Below are 21795 nucleotides of genomic sequence, written 5' to 3'. Positions count from 1 at the left end.
CCCTCGTCCACCAATCAGCAGCCTCCAAACAGTGATGACCCCACCTTCAGCCCTTGAGAACCTTGCTGCCTTTTCCAAATCAGAAAAATAGTCCATTTTGAAATCTATCAGCAAGCGTTTGTTGGGTAAGGTAGATATTGCATTTGTCCAATCTTATTGCAGTTCTTTTGTGACTGAAACGTCTAATAACCAGTTGGCTACAAATGGAGGTGTGGTCGAAATAACAAGACCATGCCTTCGAATTATCAGCTTGAGTTTTCTTTTACCTCAGTGGTGCCGTGCTGGTTATTTACGCTGAGATTGACATGTATTTCTGCCACACGTTGTTCAGAAGTGGGCTCATTTGCCCAATCCAAGTGCCACCTCAAGTAAGTAGGCGGTCTTAGCTATGACGCATAGCAGTTTGAGGTCTTCTTACGTTACTGCCGGGTGTTGTATCGTCCTCTGGAAATCACAACGTGAGTAGCAATTTCAGCGAGCTTTCATTGAAAATAGACAGCCTAAAGATTGTACTTTTTGCGTTGCTGAGGATCTTGTGAATTAGGCTCTTAATTATTTCCCGAGAAGGTGTTTCATCCGTGTCTTCTATAAGAACATCAGGATATAGTAGGTGTGGAGAGCCTATGCAGCTAGCTAGCTAACGTTTCATTGCCGTCGTTTTACAACATACCTCCTACACCATTCGTTAGCTAACTACTAGTTACAGCAGACCAGCTAACTAGCTAACGGGTTGGCCATCTAGAGACATGTTAGGCGATTTAATTATTTAACTTGCTAACTGTCAGTAATGGCCAGAAATAATCCCAATTAATTCAGCACCATAGCACTGGGTGAGATGGTAACTGCTACAAGAAATCTTTCATTACTGGCATGGGTTTTGAGCTACCCATTCAATGATGACCATCACGTAAATGCAATCTGTGCCAACTAGCTATGTAGCTAAAAAAACATGCTTTGTATGTAAACCTCTAATGATCCAACTCAGTCTTTGGGAATATGTTATAAAACTCATGATCAGCATTCATGGCTAGGCCACAATTGTACTTTATAGGCGTTCCCTCTGTAAATTGAACACTACAATGTAATCTATGTTGACATGTAAACAAGTGGTGCGCTTTTGTTGTCTTTGCTGTTCTTTTGACAAACAGCCCCATCTCTTCCTGTACCAGTTTTCTATCGCCCCTACTGGTCAACTGCCCAGAGATAGCTAACCATACACCCAGCATCTTCCAGCAAACCATCACATATATCGTCCCCCTTTTCTACCTCCACCTCTCTCATCCTATCATCTCCTCTCACAGAATGGGCAGTGTTTTGGCAGCCAGCTCCCCCAACCCGCCACCGGCTCCTGCTGGTGGTAGTCCTGGCGGCCCAGGGATGACGGTACCCCCAGGCTTCTCAATGCCCCCAGTATCACCTGTACTGCCTTCAGGCAATGTGGCACCCGGTCAGCAGGTGGAGGCAGAAGGCCCTCTGTCCAACCCTGGCACGTTTGAGGAGTGCCACCGCAAGTGCAAAGGTAAACAGATTAGTCCATGAAATATGTAGAGAAAGTCCTCCGCCATGTAGATGAGATCTGTGAATTGAATAGTGCAAATGTAGGCGAATAGGCCAACGGCCACTGACGTTTATTTTATAAATAAATGTCCTGCTCCTTCCCTGACTTTTCCTAAATGTTTGTATTTGACTCTGCTCATTTGTCAGAATATTAAAATCACAAACAGAGAAGTATTTAGAGCCTTTTTACCAGTTTTTTTTCTTTTTGTTTCTCACCTATTCCCAGCTTAACCTGCCAAAACAATGTGCTGTGGAATATTGGTACCCAGCCAGGCACTAATCTAATGTCTCTATGCTCACTGAATGAATGATGAATGGGTGATAATTTAATTTAAATTGGGCCTAACTGAATGATAAGGAGGTTGATTTAATTTAGAAAGTGTAATGTTTTTTATTTTTTATATACGCATTTATCAGCAGCAAATAATTTCACAGCGTGCCTTGGGGGTTGATACTATTCTCTATTGTTTTACTTTGTAAAAATAAGCTGTTATTGGACTTTAATTTACTATAACTCTTTTAATTACATTTATTGTAAGGGAAATGAAAACATGTTGCGTTATTCTGAAGGCCTACTGCAAAACATATCCATGACTCTATCCAGCAAAGCAATCGACACCAGCCCACTGAATTAATGACAAATGTAGGGAATGGGTGATAATTGTTCAAGTTACTTCACAATCAAATTTCAATGAGGCCTAACTGAATGATAAGGAAGGTGAAGGGGTTAAATTAATTTTGAACAACAATAGCGTACTGGGTTTGTGTTAAGCCTATTTATCAGCGTTGGCGTTCATGTTATTCATTTGACAGCGTGCCTTGCAGGTTGATACTATTCCCTTTTACGTTTAAAAATAAGCTGTTACGGGACTGTTTGTTACAATAAATGTGATTAGTAATAGTTACAGTAAGGGAAACAAACCCATGCCATGTGTTGCAGTAGGCCTTTAGAATAATGCAAAACATCCTTCACTCGATCCAATTTTATGAGCGGGAAACAAACAATGCCAGTGAGCCTGCACAGCTGGCCCATCGAAACTATACCAAAACTAATTTCACACATAATGAGAGTTAGCCTATAGACAAGATTCAATTCACCTGATGAGTGACAATATTAGGCCTATCATTTGTCAAATTGTACATGAGGAGATGGGAGCATCCTGTAATTTACAGATCCAGTGAAAGGAGTATCACTTTATCAAATCCTCCTTCAGTCACATGCAGATAAACATTTTGACTACTATATTGTATCGGATAGCATATTCTGCAGTTTCAGTTACACTTTATCAGATAACCCCTAATTCAAGAGGCGTAGCTGTATTTCCAAATTTGACTTTTTGCTAGGAATATCAGTGCTGCATTCAGCACATGATCACTCATGCTACAGCATTGCTCTGGCTGCTAAGAAAAAACTAGTAACATAATAAACGTAACATTTTAAATATGCTATTCTGTCGTCAATGGATAAATGGGGCGATAGAAGCTGATAATAATGCATGTGACTTAAAGTAACTAAATGATGAGGATGACTGAATTTAGAACAATAGTGTAATTTTGATGAATAGCTCTAGGTGTTGTTGGGGGTCTAATTGTTTTATAATGAAAGGCTGGAAATTGTTGATGATTTCCCCTCAGAGTCAAGTCAGACACCGAGTACAAAATACAATGTGTGTAGTTCACAATGGCAAGCCGATGCAAATGAATGGACTTACTGACGGCATTGCAAATGGTGCAGAATTTAGATGAGTTGGAGTCGAGCTTAAAATCGATGTTGCTGATTTTTAAGAGTCTTCATCTGATTCAGATGTTGACTTCAAGCCTCCAATGCCCGGGCCTCGCTGCAGAAAAACCAGAACAGAGCCAGCTAAGACTGTGATCCCAACTGCCACGGTGAGACCAGTCTGGGACGGATGGCAGGGTTTGGGTAGAGACGAGTTGATGTGACATGCAGATGTTGCAGCACATCAGAATGTACTGTTGCTCATGCGCACAGAAAAGGAAACAGGTGGAACATGTCTATGGATGAACTCTTTTCCGAGAGACCGTGATACAGCCCGTGATCGAACCAGGTTCTGTAGTGACGCCTCTAGCGCTGAGGTGCAGTGCCTTGGACCGCTGCGCCACTCGGGAGCAATATTCATATGTAAAGGCACACGCATAAGGGCACAATACAGTGTATGATACGATCAACAAATTTGGTTTTTATATCTTGGCATTTATATATTTCCACAAATATTTATTTATACAATTCATCCATTACAATTATTCATGCACTGGTGCTTTTGTTTACTGTTTTTATTATAAGGTAAATGAAAATATGCTATAGGTGGGGGGGGGTTTTCTAGGACTTGTTGGAATTATACAAAACATCCTTGACGATCTAAACGTTTAATTTTTTTATGTATGTATATTTCTATATGCAATGAATCCTTTATCAAGTGTTTGCATATGTTTGCTGCACTGTACCGGTTGATATGCATCCGATGCATATGCTAAAGGTGATGGCTGGCAACATTCTCTAGCAGGTACTTATAGGCTGAAAGGCCCCAGGTAGTTCTAGTGTTAAAGGATTGGTTCACTTTTCTAGAACCATATCTATATTGTTGACATAAATGGCATGTGATAGAAGGGTCCAGGCACTTTTATCTTTTTTTTTTTTCTTCTTCTTTAAAAAAAAACTTTGTTTTGAGAAACTTAACGCACCCACAATAGACTTGCTCGTTCTGCAGTGTGTGGGCTCTGGAAAAACATGAACGAAGGCTCCCAAAACATCCAAACACATCATTTTAGAAAGGGCAAAGCTGTCAGTATAGTGCTGCAGGTCTTTAGATGTTGTACACATGAGATTGTGTAATTCCAAACGTTATCGGCAACATTATTCATATTTGTGACGGTTCCCCTTAGCAGCAGTGCTCCCTTTCCGTGTAGCCCTCGCAGCACAGCTGGTAAGGGTAACCGCTCGAGTCACACAATATGGAACATAATGTTGCGGGTAAAGTTTTGGAATTGCACAGTTTCATGTGTACAACATCTAAAGACCTGCATCACTATTGGGTGTTATTGTTTTTCCAGAGCCCCCGTAATGCAGAATCCGGAAGTGAGGTTAGTTTCTCAACCAAGTGAAATTGCAAAAACGGGTGTCTGGACCCTTCTATAACACACAATATACCAAAATAGTGAACCACTCCTTTTTAATGGTTCTGTGTCTTCATGTCGTAGGCCTACACGTAATCTCAATCAGTTCCCATTTCTACCTGTCTTTCCAGAGGTGTTCCCCATGCAGATGGAGGGTGTAAGACTAATCGTTAACAAGGGCCTGAGTAATCACTTCCAGGTCAGTAAAGGTCACTACATCTCTATTTTCTACTGGTAAAATGATGTTGTGAATGGCCTTTGATCCTGAGCCTCATTTCATCATTCCATCTAGAGATAGATCTCCCCTGGCAAATAATTTCATTAAGTTTACGGACTTCGAGTATAAAACCAAAGATGGTTTAGTTTGAAGATGTGTAGAAACTGCTTCTCCAATAAAGTCCCCCATCACGCTTGTAGGGAATGTCATGGCGACGTTGGCTAGCTATGTTCATGCTCAGAAACACGCAGTCAGGTCAAACGGTTGTCTCGTGCCGAACTGCGCATGTGCAGGCAGTCAAAAATCAAGGGCACTCCTTCGACATAAAGTTGTTTTTGACAAATACACTGCTCAAAAAAATAAAGGGAACACTAAAATAACACATCCTAGATCTGAATGAATGAAATATTCTTATTAAATACTTTTTTCTTTACATAGTTGAATGTGTTGACAACAAAATCACACACATTATCAATGGAAATCAAATTTATCAACCCATGGAGGTCTAGATTTGGAGTCACACTCAAAATTAAAGTGGAAAACCACACTACAGGCTGATCCAACTTTGATGTAATGTCCTTAAAACAAGTCAAAATGAGGCTCAGTAGTGTGTGGCCTCCACGTGCCTGTATGACCTCCCTACACTCCTGATGAGGTGGCGGAGGGTCTCCTGAGGGATCTCCTCCCAGACCTGGACTAAAGCATCCGCCAACTCCTGGACAGTCTGTGGTGCAACGTGGCGTTGGTGGATGGAGCGAGACATGATGTCCCAGATGTGCTCAATTGGATTCAGGTCTGGGGAACGGGCGGGCCAGTCCATAGCATCAATGCCTTCCTCTTGCAGGAACTGCTGACACACTCCAGCCACATGAGGTCTAGCATTGTCTTGCATTAGGAGGAACCCAGGGCCAACCGCACCAGCATATGGTCTCACAAGGGGTCTGAGGATCTCATCTCGGTACCTAATGGCAGTCAGGCTACCTCTGGCGAGCACATGGAGGGCTGTGCAGCCCCCCCAAGGAAACACTATGACTGACCCACCGCCAAACCGGTCATGCTGGAGGATGTTGCAGGCAGCAGAACGTTCTCCACGGCGTCTCCAGACTGTCACGTCTGTCATGTGCTCAGTGTGAACCTGCTTTCATCTGTGAAGAGCACAGGGCGCCAGTGGCGAATTTGCCAATCTTGGTGTTCTCTGGCAAATGGAAAAACATCCTGCACGGTGTTGGGCTGTAAGCACAACCCCCACCTGTGGACGTCGGGCCCTCATACCACCCTCATGGAGTCTGTTTCTAACCGTTTGTGCAGACACATGCAGATTTGTGGCCTGCTGGAGGTCATTTTGCAGGGTTCTGGCAGTGCTCCTCCTACTCCTCCTTGCACAAAGGCGGAGGTAGCGGTCCTGCTGCTGGATTGTTGCCCTCCTATGGCCTCCTCCACGTCTCCTGATGTATTGGCCTGTCTCCTGGTAGCGCCTCCATGCTCTGGACACTACGCTGACAGACACAGCAAACCTTCTTGCCACAGTCTGCATTGATGTTCCATCCTGGATGAGCTGCACTACCTGAGCCACTTCTGTGGGTGTAGGTTGTCTCATGCTACCACTAGAGTGAAGGCACCGCCAGCATTAAAAAGTGACCAAAACATCAGCCAGGAAGCATAGGAACTGAGAAGTGATCTGTGGTCCCCACCTGCAGAACCACTCCTTTATTGGGGGTGTCTTGCTAATTGCCTATAATTTCCACCTGTTGTCTATTCCATTTGCACAACAGCATGTGAAATGTATTGTCAATCAGTGTTGCTTCCTAAGTGGACAGTTTGATTTCACAGAAGTGTGATTTACTTGGAGTTACATTGTGTTTAAGTGTTCCCTTTATTTTTTTGAGCAGTGTATAAATGTCAGTTTGTCACTTTCATGAGGTTGGAGTAATAACATGTTCAGCTACTTAAGACATTGGTTTGAATTTGGGTTTTGAGAGAATTAACCAAGGAAGAATTTCTCTTCGTTCATTGACTTCTCAAAGCCCGGTCTGGTCTGCTCCGGAAGCGTTCCCTGAAGTCTTACGATGTTAAGCCTCTGGGTTTAGAAACTTTGATAATACTGTGTTAGGATTAGTTCTGGTCTTGCGCTCGTAACCAAATAAGGCAACAACCAAGCTCGTGGGAAGCTTTTGTCTTTTCATTTTACACGATACGCAGATGTTTGCTTGAGGAGCATTGCTGACAGAAACATGAAATGTTGTCCTCCCTCTGATCAACCCCATCAGGTGAATCACACAGTAATGCTCAGCACCCTAGGCGATTCCAGTTACAGGTTCGGTGCCACCTATGTGGGAACTAAGCAGATGGGTCCAGCAGAGGTGAGTCCGATCCAATTAGCTAATACCACAACCTGAAGATTTGTTTCATACATTAGCCCTGTACACACTACAGCTATATAAAGTTTTAACCCTTCATTTGAGTGCTTAAAGGGGTGCTTTGGGATTTTGACAATGAGGCCTTTCATCTACTTCTCGTCGGAAGAACTGGTGGATACCATGTCGCTGTGTCCAGAATGTAGTTTCATGAGCCGATGCTAACTAGTGTTCGCGCAATGACTGGAAGTCTATGGGCATCTACTAGCATGCTACCACAAAAATGGTGTCCGTGAGTTCATCGGACTCTGGGGAAGTAGATAAAGAGCCTCATTGCCAAAATCCCGAAGTATATTTTTTTTATACAGTCAAGTTCACACACTACCAGTCATGAATGAGAATGACAACTATATTACAGTTATTGTTGCTGGTATTTGTGAAATTAGCTTATTCTGGAAAGGTTTTACCTGTACTTTGTAACTATTGTTTACTGCCTGCAGTCCTTCCCAGTCATGGTGGGAGACATGGACAACAGCGGCAGCCTCAATGCCCAGGTCATTCACCAGATCTCCAACAGAGTCCGGTCCAAACTAGCCTTCCAGGTACAGATATTTGGATTTCTATGGTAGTGTTTGTTTAGTCTGCCATTTACCTTGGCAGTTGAAATTAGGTGATAATTAACAATACTTTGAAGTAGAGCTTCAACGCCTGGACCTTACATTTGGGAGGCTTGGTGACCGTGTATAGCCCACGTAAGTTAATACATCAGACTGATTGATGACATATTTATCAATGTGTGTCCTGCCATCAGACGCAGCAGCAAAAGTTTGTGAACTGGCAAGGAGATTGTGAGGTCCGAGGAGAGGACTTTACTGCTGCTGTTACCCTGGGCAACCCAGATGTCCTTGTAGGCTCTGGTAAGCTTTGTGAATGGAGGTATTTTGTAATACTGAAATGTACCACTAACTATCTTAAGCTGATCATTTTCTCTTACTACTTCATCTGTCAGGTATTATTGTAGCACACTACATCCAGTCCATAACCCCATCCCTGGCTTTGGGAGGGGAGCTGGTTTACCATCGCAGGCCAGGAGAGGAAGGCACGGTCATGTCTCTAGCTGGCAGATACACAGGTGAGGCATTGGCCACAATCACACTGAAGTATGGGAACAACCCAGTCTCTGCGCCACCCTTAGATTTCGGAAGTTAAAGTGTATTCTAAACCATGTAAGGGAGTTTGTACACTTATTACTATAAATCAGCAAGAAACTATAAAATAGTTAACTTATAATTCTGAAGGCAATTAAGTTAAAATGACAAGGCAATGTATGCTTGGAGACAGTAGATATCTTTACAAACAAAGGACTTTAGAAATAGCCAGGATAAAACAATAAATGTACATGATGAATGAATAGTGGAGATATTTTATAGACAAATAAGAAAAGTATATGGGAGTTTGTCTAACCTTTTTATAGCATGTGATTCAAAGGACAAAAACAAGACACTTAAAATATAAAGTAACCGATTGAAGCCTACAGATGACACGCTCACATCAAATCAGGGAGAAGGTGGTGAGGTTGAGCTGAAACTCTTACACATCTGTCTGGGACAGTCTTCAGAGAACTCACCATGCCAGCAGAGTCCAAAAATAAGAATTTCAGTAGGACACAGAATTCCACAAGGTCCCCGCCATGGGACGTCCTTGGATTGTTTTGTGGTTCGTAAAACCAAACCGTGAGAGGTGATCCCTCCTGTCAGGAGTGCTGTGATTGGCTTAGGTGATGGAATAGTTCCTGGGGTTGGGTCAGCCCCCATTCATCACCTGCATTGTTCTGTGACTATTCAGACCCCTGGACTTTTTCTACATTTTGTTACATTACAGCCTTATTCTAAAGTAGATTACATTGGTTTAAAAAATAAATAAATAAATCTTCATCAATGACGAAACAAAAATAATTTTTTAGAAATGTTTGCAAATGTATTCAAAAAGAAAAAATCCTATTACATTTACTCAATACTCTGAAGCACCTTTGGCAGCGATTACAGCCTTGAGTCTTCTTGGGTATGACGCTACAAGCTTGGCACACCTCTATTTGGGGAGTTTCTCCCATTATCTGCAGATCCTCTCAAGCTCTGTCAGGTTGGATGGGGAGCGTTGCTGCACAGCTATTTTAAGGCCTCTCCAAAGATTTTAGATCAAGTTCAAGTCCGGGCTCTGCCTGGGCCACTCAAGGACATTCTGGACTTGTCCCAAAGCCACTCCTGCATTGTCTTGGCTGTGTGCTTAGGGTCGTTGTCCTGTTGGAAGGTGAACCTTTGCCCCAGTCTGAGGTCCTGAGCGCTCTGGAGCAGGTTTTCATCAAGGATCTCTGTACATTGCTCTGTTCATCTTTGCCTCGATCCTGACTAGTCTCCCAGTCCCTGCTGCTGAAAAACATTCCACAGTACGATGCTGCCACCACCATGCTTCACCGTAGGGATGGTGCCAGGTTTCCTCCAGGCGTAACGCTTGGCATTCAGGCCAAAGACTTCAATCTTGGTTTCATCAGACCTGAGAATCTTGTTTCTCATGGTCTGAGTCCTTTAGGTGCTTTTTGGAAAACTTGAAGTGGGCTGTCTTTTACTGAAGAGTGGCTTCCATCTGGACACTCTACCATAAAGGCCTGATTGGTGGAGTGCTGCAGAGATGGTTGTCCTTCTGGAAGATTCTCCCATCTCGACAGAGATGAGCTCTGTCTGTGACCATCAGGTTCTTGGTAACTCACTGACCAAGGCCCTTCTCCCCCGTTTGCTTAGTTTGGCCAGGCAGCCAGTTCTAGGAAGAGTCTTGGTGATTCCAAACTTCCATTTAAGAAAGATGGAGGCCACTGTGTTCTTGGGGACCTTCAAAGCTGCAGACATTTTTTTGGTGTCCTTCCCCAGATCTGTGCCTCAACTCAATCCCCTACGGACAATTCCTTCAATCTCATGGCTTGGTTTTTGCTCTGACATGCACTGTCAGCTGTGGGACCTTTTTATATAGACAGGTGTGTGCCTGTCTTTTCAGTCCGTTTAAGCTGTTTGCTTGAGGAAATAAGAGTTTGAGGCACTTTTGCGAGCAGTGTAATGTTGTCCAATGGACAAATTCCTTGGCTGAGTCATGGTCACTCTTCGTCAGAAACCTGTTGTGTCCATGTCTCTGACAGAAGTCTGGGTTCCCTTTTGGTTCAAACCTGCCGCCCTTTTTGCTGACAGAAGCGTTGATGTAGACTGGAGGGGGGCCACTCACAGCAAGCACCCAGCAGGAGTTGTCCTTCTCCTCTTTTTGCTCATCTTCCTTTGTTCTCTGGCCACTGAATGGGTCCTTGTGTGTTCTTATTGTAGTTGACATCTGGCAGGGATGTGTTAATTTGACACTCTACAAACATGTATTTTTGATAATGCAGCGATAGTCCACTAACTGATATTTTTCCATAGTGGATAGGATAAATGTGTGTGTTACACTATGCCATTTTAAGACAGGTGTTTCTTGCTATTTCAGGCAGTAACTTCATTGCCACATTGACACTAGGGGGAGCAGGGGCACATGCCTCCTACTACCACAAAGCCAACGACACGGTATTGCTCAATTCCATTGGTTTCCTTGTGTGTCTTACTTTTTACCAATGTGTTGGTTAGTGTCTTCAGCTCTCTCACTGTTATTCTCATCCCACAGTTGCAGTTGGGTGTTGAGTTTGAGGCTAGCACCCGAATGCAGGAGACCAGTGTATCATTTGGCTACCAGCTAGATGTGCCTAAAGCCAATTTGCTCTTCAAAGGTATGGCTTCTGCTTGTATGGACACTGAATTTAAAGTATATGTATATTCCTGTATATTAGCCTTTCGTTACATTGTTTGCTGTTTTTGTATTTTCATATACAGGTCCTTCAAAGTATTCACACCCCTTTACTTATTTGACATTTTGTTACAGCCTGAATTCAGAATGGATTAAATGTCTTATTTCTCACTACCCCATAATGACAAAGTGAAAACACGTTTTTAGAAATTGACAAAATTCTTGAAAATTAAATATCTGATTTACATAAATATTCAGACCCCTTTGTAAGAAGAACCATTGGCTGTGATTACAGCTTTGAGCTGTCTTGGGTATGTCTCTCAGCTTTGCACATCTGGATTTGGTGATTCTTCTCCCATTTCTTCCTGGCAGATTTTCTAGAGCTCTGTTAAGTTAGATGCGGAGTGGCAGTGAACAGCAATCTTCATGTCTTCCCACAGATTTTCAATAGGATTCATGTCTGGACTTTGGCTGGGCCATTCAAGGACTTTCACATTTTTGTTCTCAAGCCATTCCAGCATTGCTTTGGCTGTATGTTTGGGGTCGTTGTCCTGTTGGAATGTAAATCTTTGCCCCAGTCGAATGTTTGAACACTGAAGCAGGTTCTCATCAATGATTTGCTTGTATTTGGCTCTGTTCATTGTTCCCGCTATCCTTACAAGTCTCCCTGCCCCTGAAAAGCATCCCCATAGCCTGATGATACTGCCACCACCATGGTGTTAGACGGGTGATGAGCTGTGCCTGGGTTTCTCCAGACATGGCGCTTTGCATTCAGGCCAAATAGTTAAATGTTTGTCTCATCGGACCACAGAATATTTTGCCTTCTGTTTTTCATGTGCCTTTTCACAAACTTCAGTTGTACTGTAATGTGCCTTTTTTTCTCAGGAGTGGCTTCCGTCTGGCGTCTCCAATAAAGTCCAGATTGATTGAAGTGCTGTCGAGACTGTTGTCCTTCTGGCATATTCTCCCATCTCAGCTAAGGAACTCTGTAGCTATGTCAGTGGGCTTTGGGTTCTTGGTCACCTCCCTGACCAAGGTCCTTCTTGCCCGGTGGCTCAGTTTGGTTGCACGGTCAGCTCTAGGCAGAATCTGGATAGTTCCATATTTTTTCAAATTTCCCAATGATGGAGGCCACTGTGCTCTTGGAAACTTTCAATACTCTAAATACCCTTCCCTATATGTATATGCCTGATCACAATTCTATCTTGGAGATCTAGGGACAGTTTCTTGGACTTCATGCTATAGTTTCTGCTCTGACATGCACTGTCAACTGTGAGACCTTATAGAGACAGGTGTGTTTCTTTCTAAATCATGTCCAAACAATTGAATTGGTCACAGGTGGACTCCAATCTAGTGGCATCTCGGGGATGATCAAAGGAAATTGAATGCACCGGAGCTCAATTTGGAGCGTCATAGCAAAGGGGTGTTAATACTTATGTCGATTTGATTTCTGTAATTTCATTTTCAATAAATGTGCAAAATTTATATATTTCATCCATTTTTAAATAACAGAACAAAATGTGGAATAAGTCTAGGGTTATGAATATTTTCTGAAAGCACTGTTATCTAATTTTCTGTTTTTCTCCCCAATACTCCAGGCTCCATAGATAGTAATTGGGTGGTGGGGGCCACACTAGAGAAGAAGCTACTTCCTCTGCCTCTTTCTTTGGTCCTGGGGTCCTTCCTCAACCACAAGAAGAACAAGTTCCAATGTGGTTTTGGCATCACCATCGGTTAGACTTACCAGAGTGGGGGAAAGCCTATAGGCAATCTTCACAGAAAGGACAGACCAAGCCTGGACTCACCACTGAGTCTCACATCACTTCAATTTGTCCCCATCTGACTACTAAGAAGTTCATTGTTGTTGGTTCCAAAGGTTAATTTTTCCTAAATAATGTGTTAAAATATACACTATATATACAGAAGTATGTGGACACCCCTTGAAATTAGTGGATTTGGTTATTTCAGCCATACCCGTTGCTGACAGGTGTATAAAATCGAGCACACCGCCATGTAATCTCCATAGACAAACATTGGCAGTAGAATGGCCTTACTGAAGAGCCCAGTAACTTTTTCAATGTGGCACTGTCATAAGATACTACATTTACAACAAGTCAGTTTGTCACCTTTCTATCCTGCTAGAGCTGTTATTGTAAAGTGGAAACGTCTAATAGCAACAATGGCTCAGCCATGAAGTGGTAGACCACACAAGCTCACAGAACAGAACTGCCGAGTGCTGAAGCGTGTATAAATCGTCTGTCCTCGATCGCAACACTCTGGAAGCAAAGTCAGCACAATAACTGTTTGTCGGGAGCTTCATGAATCCCATTGAACACTTTTGGGATGAATTGGAATGCCGACTGCGAGCCAGGCCTAATTGCCCAACCTCACCTAATGCTGTTGTGGCTGAATGCTGTGGGGACTTGCTTCCAATGTTCCAACATCTAGTGGAAAGCCTTCCCAGAACAGTGGAGGCTGTTATAGCGCCACGGGGGGACCAACTCCATATCAATGCCCATGATTTTGGAATGAGATGTTCAACGAGCAGGTGTCCACATAGTTTTGTCCATGTAGTATATAATCATTGAAAGGTTAAACAAAGATATGTAAATAAGGTGCATCTTTAGGACTAAAATAATCGAATTATCAAAATTGGGGTTAAAATGCATGGGTCAGAGATTGAAGACAATGTGGTGATGAGATTGGACAATGGCCATATACTTCAGAGACTAACGTATTGAGACCAACATAGCAGACAGCAGTAAAAGAGGACTCCGTAAAACACTTGCTGTTAGGAAACTATCAAATTATAGTACTTTTGTTTTTAGGTCTGTGCCGGTCCAGTTTTGTTTTGGTCGGTTTGTTTTTATTTATTTTGTGTTGTATGGTCTATCTGCTTCTTTTCACTTTTTGTTTGTTTTTTTAGGTTGGGGAGGCAGAGGGCAGGAAAATCTTTTTCATAATCGTATATATTACCTGTATATATCTATTGGGAAAAGGATAAATGCCATTTCTTACAAAATACAGAGAGAATTGGTTTTGTTTCTTATTGCTTCAAATTCTCTGCTCATAGTTGACAGCCTCAATTGTTGAGAATAAGCTGAATGCTGTTCATGAGTTTAATTGATTTAAATCACACATAATACTGACAAATATGCTGATATGTAGGAAAGTTTGCTTGAAGAAATTGAGACCCTTTTCAATAGGGCAACAGTAGATGTGATTATTCTATTGATGATAGAATCCTGCACAGCTTCTGTAATATAGTCCTGAGTCACATGTAGATATTGGTCGAGGTGGAGAGTCCGATAACTGATCATGTGAAACAACAATAGTGGTACATACATTTACACTGAACAAAAATATAGGTGCAACATGGAAAGTGTTGGTCCCATATTTCATGAGCTGAAATAAAAGATCCCAGAAATGTTCCATACGCACAAAAAACGTATTTCTCTCAATTTGTGCACAAATTTGTTTATATCCCTGTTGGTGAGCATTTCTTCTTTACCAAAATAATCCATCCACCTGACAGTTGTGGTATATCAAGAAGCTGGTTAAACAACATGATCATTACACAGGCACACCTTGTGCTGGGGACACTAAAAGGCCACTCTAAAATGTGCAGTTTTGTCACAACATAATGCCACAGATGTCTCAAGTTTTGAGTAGGCATGCTGACGGCAGGAATGTCAACTAGAGCATTTCCTGTTAATATCACTACCATAGGCTGCCTCAATGTCATTACAGATAATTTTTCTGTACGTCCAACCGCCTTCACAACTGCAGACCACATGTATGTGGTTGAGCGGTTTGCTGATGTCAATATTATGAGCAGAGTGCCCTGGGATGGCGGTGGGGCAGGCATAAGCTACGGACAACGGACATAATAGCATTTTATCGCTGGCAATTTGAATGCACAGAGATACCGTGACGAGATCCTGAGGCCCATTGTCGGGCCATTCATCTTCCGCCAACACCATGTTTCAGCGTGATTATGCATGGTCTCAAGGATCTGTACACATTTCCTGGAAGCTGAAAATGTCCCAGTTCTTCCATGGCCTGCATACCCACCAGACATATCACCCGTTGAGCATGTTTGGGATGCTCTGGATCAAGTTGTACGACAGTGTGTTACAGTTCCTGCCAATATCCAGCAAATTCGCAAAGTGATTAAAAAGAAGTGGGACTTCATTCCACAGGCAAATGGTCACATCAGATACTGACTGGATTTCTGACCCACGCCCCTACTTTTTTATTTAAGGGATCTGTGACTAACAGATTCATGTGTTCCCAGTCATGGGAAATCTATAGATTACAGCCTCATGAATTTATTTCAATTGACTGATTTCCTTATATGAACTTTAACTCAATAAAATCTTAAATTGTTGTGTTCATTTTTTTTGTTCAGGGTTAAATTTGATACAACATATGATACTATTTTTAAGTTGATTGTTATTGCATTAGGCTTAGTATTTAACTGTTGAAACAGAGATGTGTGTTTGTTTATGTATGAGACAAACAATACTCTGTCAGTATACTGTACATATTGCCCCTTTTGGACTTTGATGGAAAATTATTGATCAGTACGCAGTTCTAGTAGAACAAGTCAAATCAGTCTGATTACTGGCACTTCTTGGTGACAGGTGGGTCGTCAGATCCTCTCCATATGGGGCTAGATTCTGCTGGAGCTCCTGTGTTCTCTGAGTCAGGGAAATCATGATATTCTGGAACTCCTCCAGGTTCTGGTCACTTCTGCTTCAGCTAGGGGCTCGGCTTGCACCTTCTACATACTCTTCTCCAGGCTTCCCTTCAGCTCCTCACTCTTCAGTGGAAGAGTGGCCTTCAGCCAGTGCTCAGTTCCTTCTCCAGGCTTCCCTTCAGCTCCTCACTCTTCAGGAGAAGAGTGGCCATCAGCTAGTGCTCAGTTCCTTCTCCAGGTGAGCCTTCAGTTGTTTGGCCTCCTGGGAAAGCTTTGCCAGCAGGTCCTGAGTCAGAGGAGTCACCTGGCCACAGTGTACTGGTTCACAGCATAGGCACTCCCAGGGACCGAGAGAAAGGTCAGTATAGAGGCCAAGTCACAAGGTTAACAAACAAGTAGATTGTTACTCAACAGTTATCAAACTCCAATATATTGTGTTATTTTCTACATATTGAGACTAACTTGACTGTGTGGCACCACTGTCGGATCTACTTAGGCTGGTCCTGCCACAGAACATAAGTTTTGCACCCTGTAGGAGAGACCGAAGATTATAAAATGTTCAGTCTAGACTTGAGGGTATTTGAGATTATACATTTACTCCTTTCATTGATATTACCTTACTGTTACATTTAGTATTATCAATTTGCTTCATTTTAAAAATACAAACACTAGTCACATGTTGAAGAATGAAAACATATTTTTCACTCACCAGTGAAAACAGCAAGCGCAAGCAGCACTAGGACCTTCATGACTGGCTGTTAATGGAGAAAAAGAAAAATTGGTGAAGAAAACATCCAACTATGTTTCTCATCCCAGATATTGTAGCCAGTGTGATAAAAAAAAGATAACTGGAAGCAGCTAGTGTCTTCCCAGCTAACAGTTCGAGGGAGAGAACGTTTGTGCAATGTTCCCCTAATGTTTTGAGTGTCCAGTTAATTAGGGGAACATTCTATGTAACAAAAACCTTATGAGAACCTTTTGTGTTAGTTAGAACATTAGAACATGCCCTTAATGTCAAGCAGATGGTCTCCTGAGGGATCTCCTCCCAGACCTGGACTAAAGCATCCGCCAACCCCTGGACAGTCTGTGGTGCAACATGGCGTTGGTGGATGGAGCGAGACATGATGTCCCAGATGTGCTCAATTGGATTCAGGTCTGGGGAACGGGCAGGCCAGTCCATAGCATCAATGCCTTCCTCTTACAGGAACTGCTGACACACTCCAGCTACATGAGGTCTAGCATTGTCTTGCATTAGGAGGAACCCAGGGCCAACCGCACCAACATATGGTCTCACAAGGGGTCTGAGGATCTCATCTCGGTACCTAATGGCAGTCAAGCTACCTCTGGCGAGCACATGGAGGGCTGTGCGGCCCCCCAAAGAAATGCCACCCCACACCAAGACTGACCCACCGCCAAACGGTCATGCTGGAGGATGTTGCAGGCAGCAGAACGTTCTCCACGGTGTCTCCAGACTCTGTCACGTCTGTCGCGTGCTCAGTGTGAACCTGCTTTCATCTGTGAAGAGCACAGGGCACCAGTGGCGAATTTGCCAATCTTTGTGTTCTCTGGCAAATGCCAAACGTCCTGCACGGTGTTGGGCTGTAAGCACAACCACCACCTGTGGATGTCGGGCCCTCATACCATTTGAGCAGACACATGTACATTTGTGGCCTGCTGGAGGTCATTTCGCAGGGCTCTGGCAGTGCTCCGCCTGCTCCTCCTTGCACAAAGGCGGAGGTAGCGGTCCTGCTGCTGGGTTGTTGCCCTCCTACGGCCTCCTCCACGTCTCCTGGTGTACTGGTCTGTCTCCTGGTAGCGCCTCCATGCTCTGGACACTAAGCTGACAGACACAGCAAACCTTCTTGCCACAGCTCGCATTGATGTGTCATCCTGGATGAGCTGCACTACCTGAGGCACTTTTGTGAGTTGTAGACTCCGTCTCATGCTACCACTAGAGTGAAAGCACCGCCAGCATTCAAAAGTGACCAAAACATCAGCCAGGAAGCATAGGAACTGAGAAGTGGTCTGTGGTCACCACCTGCAGAACCACTCCTTTATTGGGGGTGTCTTGCTACAGTGCCTTGCGAAAGTATTCGGCCCCCTTGAACTTTGCGACCTTTTGCCACATTTCAGGCTTCAAACAAAGATATAAAACTTGTGGGACACAATCATGAAGTGGAACGACATTTATTGGATATTTCAAACTTTAACAAATCAAAAACTGAAGAATTGGGCGTGCAAAATTATTCAGCCCCTTTACTTTCAGTGCAGCAAACTCTCTCCAGAAGTTCCGTGAGGATCTCTGAATGATCCAATGTTGACCTAAATGACTAATGATGATAAATACAATCCACCTGTGTGTAATCAAGTCTCCGTATAAATGCACCTGCACTGTGACAGTCTCAGAGGTCCGCAGAGAGCATCATGAAGAACAAGGAACACACCAGGCAGGTCCGAGATACTGTTGTGAAGAAGTTTAAAGCCGGATTTGGATACAAAAAGATTTTCCAAGCTTTAAACATCCCAAGGAGCACTGTGCAAGCGATAATATTGAAATGGAAGGAGTATCAGACCACTGCAAATCTGGCCTTTATGGAAGAGTGGCAAGAAGAAAGCCATTTCTTAAAGATATCCATAAAAAGTGTCGTTTAAAGTTTGCCACAAGCCACCTGGGAGACACACCAAACATGTGGAAGAAGGTGCTCTGGTCAGATGAAACCAAAATTGAACTTTTTGGCAACAATGCAAAATGTTATGTTTGGCGTAAAAGCAACACAGCTCATCACCCTAAACACACCATTCCCACTGTCAAACATGGTGGTGGCAGCATCATGGTTTGGGCCTGCTTTTCTTCAGCAGGGACAGGGAAGATGGTTAAAATTGATGGGAAGATGGATGGAGCTAAATACAGGACCATTCTGGAAGAAAACCTGATGGAGTCTGCAAAAGACCTGAGACTGGGACGGAGATTTGTCTTCCAACAAGACAATGATCCAAAACATAAAGCAAAATCTACAATGGAATGGTTCAAAAATAAACATATCCAGGTGTTAGAATGGCCAAGTCAAAGTCCAGACCTGAATCCAATCGAGAATCTGTAGAAAGAACTGAAAACTGCTGTTCACAAATGCTCTCCATCCAACCTGACTGAGCTCGAGCTGTTTTGCAAGGAGGAATGGGAAAAGTCAGTCTCTCGATGTGCAAAACTGATAGAGACATACCCCAAGCGACTTACAGCTGTAATCGCAGCAAAAGGTGGCGCTACAAAGTAGTATTAACTTAAGGGGGCTGAATAATTTTACACGCCCAATTTTTCAGTTTTTGATTTGTTAAAAAAGTTTGAAATATCCAATAAATGTCGTTCCACTTCATGATTGTGTCCCACTTGTTGTTGATTCTTCACAAAAAAAATACAGTTTTATATCTTTATGTTTGAAGCCTGAAATGTGGCAAAAGGTCGCAAAGTTCAAGGGGGCCGAATACTTTCGCAAGGCACTGTAATTGCCTATCATTTCCACCTGTTGTCTATTCCATTTGCACAACAGCATGTGAAATGTATTGTCAATCAGTGTTGCTTCCTAAGTGGACAGTTTGATTTCACAGAATTGTGATTGACTTGGAGTTACATTGTGTTGTTTAAGTGTTCCCTTTTATTTTTTTGAGCAGTGTATATGCAGTTTACATATACTTAGGTTGGAGTCAACCACTCCACACATTTCTTGTTAACAAACTATAGTTTTGGCAAGTCGGTTAGGACATCTACTTTGTGCACGACACAAGTCATTTTTAAAAACAATTGTTCACAGACAGATTATTTCACTTATAATTCACTGTATCACAATTCCAGTGGGTCAGATGTTTACATACACTAAGTTGACTGTGCCTTTAAACAGCTTGGCTTTAGAAGCTTCTGATAGGCTAACTGACATAATTTGAGTCAGTTGGAGGTGTACCTGTGGATGTATTTCAAGGCCTACCTTCAAACTCAGTGCCTCTTTGCTTGACATCATGGGTAAATCAAATAGAAATCAAAGACCTCAGAAAAAAATTTTTTGACCTCCACAAGTCTGGTTCATACATGGGAGCAATTTCCAAACTCCTGAAGGTACCATGTTCATCTGTACAAACAATAGTACGCAAGTATAAACACCATGGGACCACGCAGCCGTCATATCGCTCAGGAAGGAGACGCATTCTCTCTCCTGGAGATGAACGTACTTTGGTGTGAAAAGTGCAAATCAATCCCAGAACAACAGCAAAGGACCTTGTGAAGATGCTGGAGGAAACAGTAACAAAAGTATCTATATCCACAGTAGAACGAGTCCTATATCGACATAACCTGAAAGGCAGCTCAGCAAGGAAGAAGCCACTGCTCCAAAACTGCCATAAAAAAAGACAGACTACGGTTTGCACATGGGGACAAACATTGTACTTTTTGGAGAAATGTCCTCTGGTCTGATGAAACAAAAATAGAACTGTTTGGCCATAATGACCATTGTTATGTTTGGAGGAAAAAGGGGGAGGCTTGCAAGCAGAAGAACACCATCCCAACCGTGAAGCACGGGGGTGGCAGCATCATGTTGTGGGGGTGTTTGCTGCAGGAGGGACTAGTGCATTTCACAAAATAGATGGAATCATGAAGCTGGAAAACTATGTGGATATATTGAAGCAACATCTCAAGACATCAGTTAAAGTTAAAGCTTGGTCGCAAATGGGTCTTCCAAATGGATAATGACCCCAAGCATACTTCCAAAGTTGTGGCAAAATGGCTTAAGGACATCAAAGTCAAGGTATTGGAGTGGCCATCACAAAGCCCTGACCTCAAGCCTATAGAAAATTTGTGGGCAGAACTGAAAAGCGTGTACGAGCAAGGAGGCCTACAAACCTGACTCAGTTACACCAGCTCTGTAAGGAGGAATGTGCCAAAATTCACCCAATTTATTGTGGGAAGCTTGTGGAAGGCTACCTGAAACACTTGACCCAAGTTAAACAATTTAAAGGCAATGCTACCAAATACCCACTGAGAATGTGACTAAATAAATAAAAGCTGAAATAAATCACTCTCTACTATTATTTCAAATTCTTAAAATAAAGTGGGGATCCTAACTGACCTAAAACAGGGAATTTTTACTGGGATCAAATGTCAGGAATTGTGAAAAACTGAGTTTCAATGTATTTGGCTAAGGTGTATGTAAACTTCTGACTTCAACTGTATATATTAGTTCTCAGAACATCGTAATCACATTCTGGGTAAGTTGTATTTGACATTAAGAGAAGGTTCTGTTGGAAAAACTTTAGTTAATGACCTAATGAGACTCTTAAGGGAATGTTCTCTAAAATTGTGTGAATATTTGTTGTTAACTGCATTACCTGTTTGAGAGCGCTTGTGTCTTGTCCTTGTATCTGGTATTACTGTGTACGGTGCCTTCAGAAAGTATTCTGAAAAATTTGCTTTATAAGTTGCATGGACTCATTCTCAAATTTGGACTCATCAGAACAATGGATAGATTTACACCGGTCTAATGTCCATTGCTCATGTTTCTTGGCCCAGGTTTGGTCTTTTCTTATTATTGGTGTCCTTTAGTAATGGTTTCTTTGCAACAATTCGACCATAAAGGCCTGATTCACACAGTCTCTTCTGAACAGTTGATGTTGAGATGTGTCGAACTCTGTGAAGCGTTTATTTGAGCTGCAATTTCTGAGGCTGGTAACTCTAATGAACTTATCCTCTGCAGCAGAGGTAATCTGGGTCTTCCTTTTCTGTGGCGGTCCTCATGAGAGCCAGTTTCAGTTTCGCTTGATGGTTTTTGTGACTGCTCTTTAATTAAGAAACTTTCAAAGTTATTGAAATGTTTCATATTGACTGACCTTCATGTCTTAAAGTAATGATGGACTGTTGTTTATCTTTGCTTATTTGAGCTGTTCTTGTTATAATATGGACTTGGTCTTTTACCAAATAGAGCTATCTTCTGTATACCAGCCCTACCTTGTCACAACACAACTGATTGGCTCAAATG

At 42.6% G+C, this 21795-nt stretch overlaps 1 protein-coding gene across 3 annotated transcripts; it reads left to right on the top strand.

Moving 5' to 3' along the window:
- Positions 1-14104, top strand: tomm40l (translocase of outer mitochondrial membrane 40 homolog, like). Of its 3 annotated transcripts, none has more exons than XM_020505712.2 (10): positions 1-125; positions 1302-1519; positions 4824-4891; positions 7177-7269; positions 7764-7865; positions 8075-8180; positions 8273-8395; positions 10783-10859; positions 10957-11059; positions 12675-14104. In XM_020505712.2, exons 2-10 carry the CDS (start codon positions 1303-1305, stop codon positions 12812-12814), a joined length of 1029 nt encoding a protein of 342 aa, XP_020361301.1. In that variant the 5' UTR covers positions 1-125; position 1302; the 3' UTR covers positions 12815-14104. The 3 variants fall into 3 exon arrangements, with proteins under 3 accessions (XP_020361301.1, XP_020361299.1, XP_020361300.1); XM_020505710.2 differs by lacking the exon at positions 1-125 and adding an exon at positions 338-458; XM_020505711.2 differs by lacking the exon at positions 1-125 and adding an exon at positions 447-606.
- The last annotated feature ends 7691 nt before the right edge of the window (positions 14105-21795 follow it).

Source organism: Oncorhynchus kisutch, linkage group LG17 (assembly GCF_002021735.2).
Source record: "Oncorhynchus kisutch isolate 150728-3 linkage group LG17, Okis_V2, whole genome shotgun sequence".
In the NCBI taxonomy this organism is placed as follows: domain Eukaryota; kingdom Metazoa; phylum Chordata; class Actinopteri; order Salmoniformes; family Salmonidae; genus Oncorhynchus; species Oncorhynchus kisutch.
Note: the sequence above shows the minus strand (reverse complement) of the source record. Positions and strands in the feature narration are given on the sequence as shown.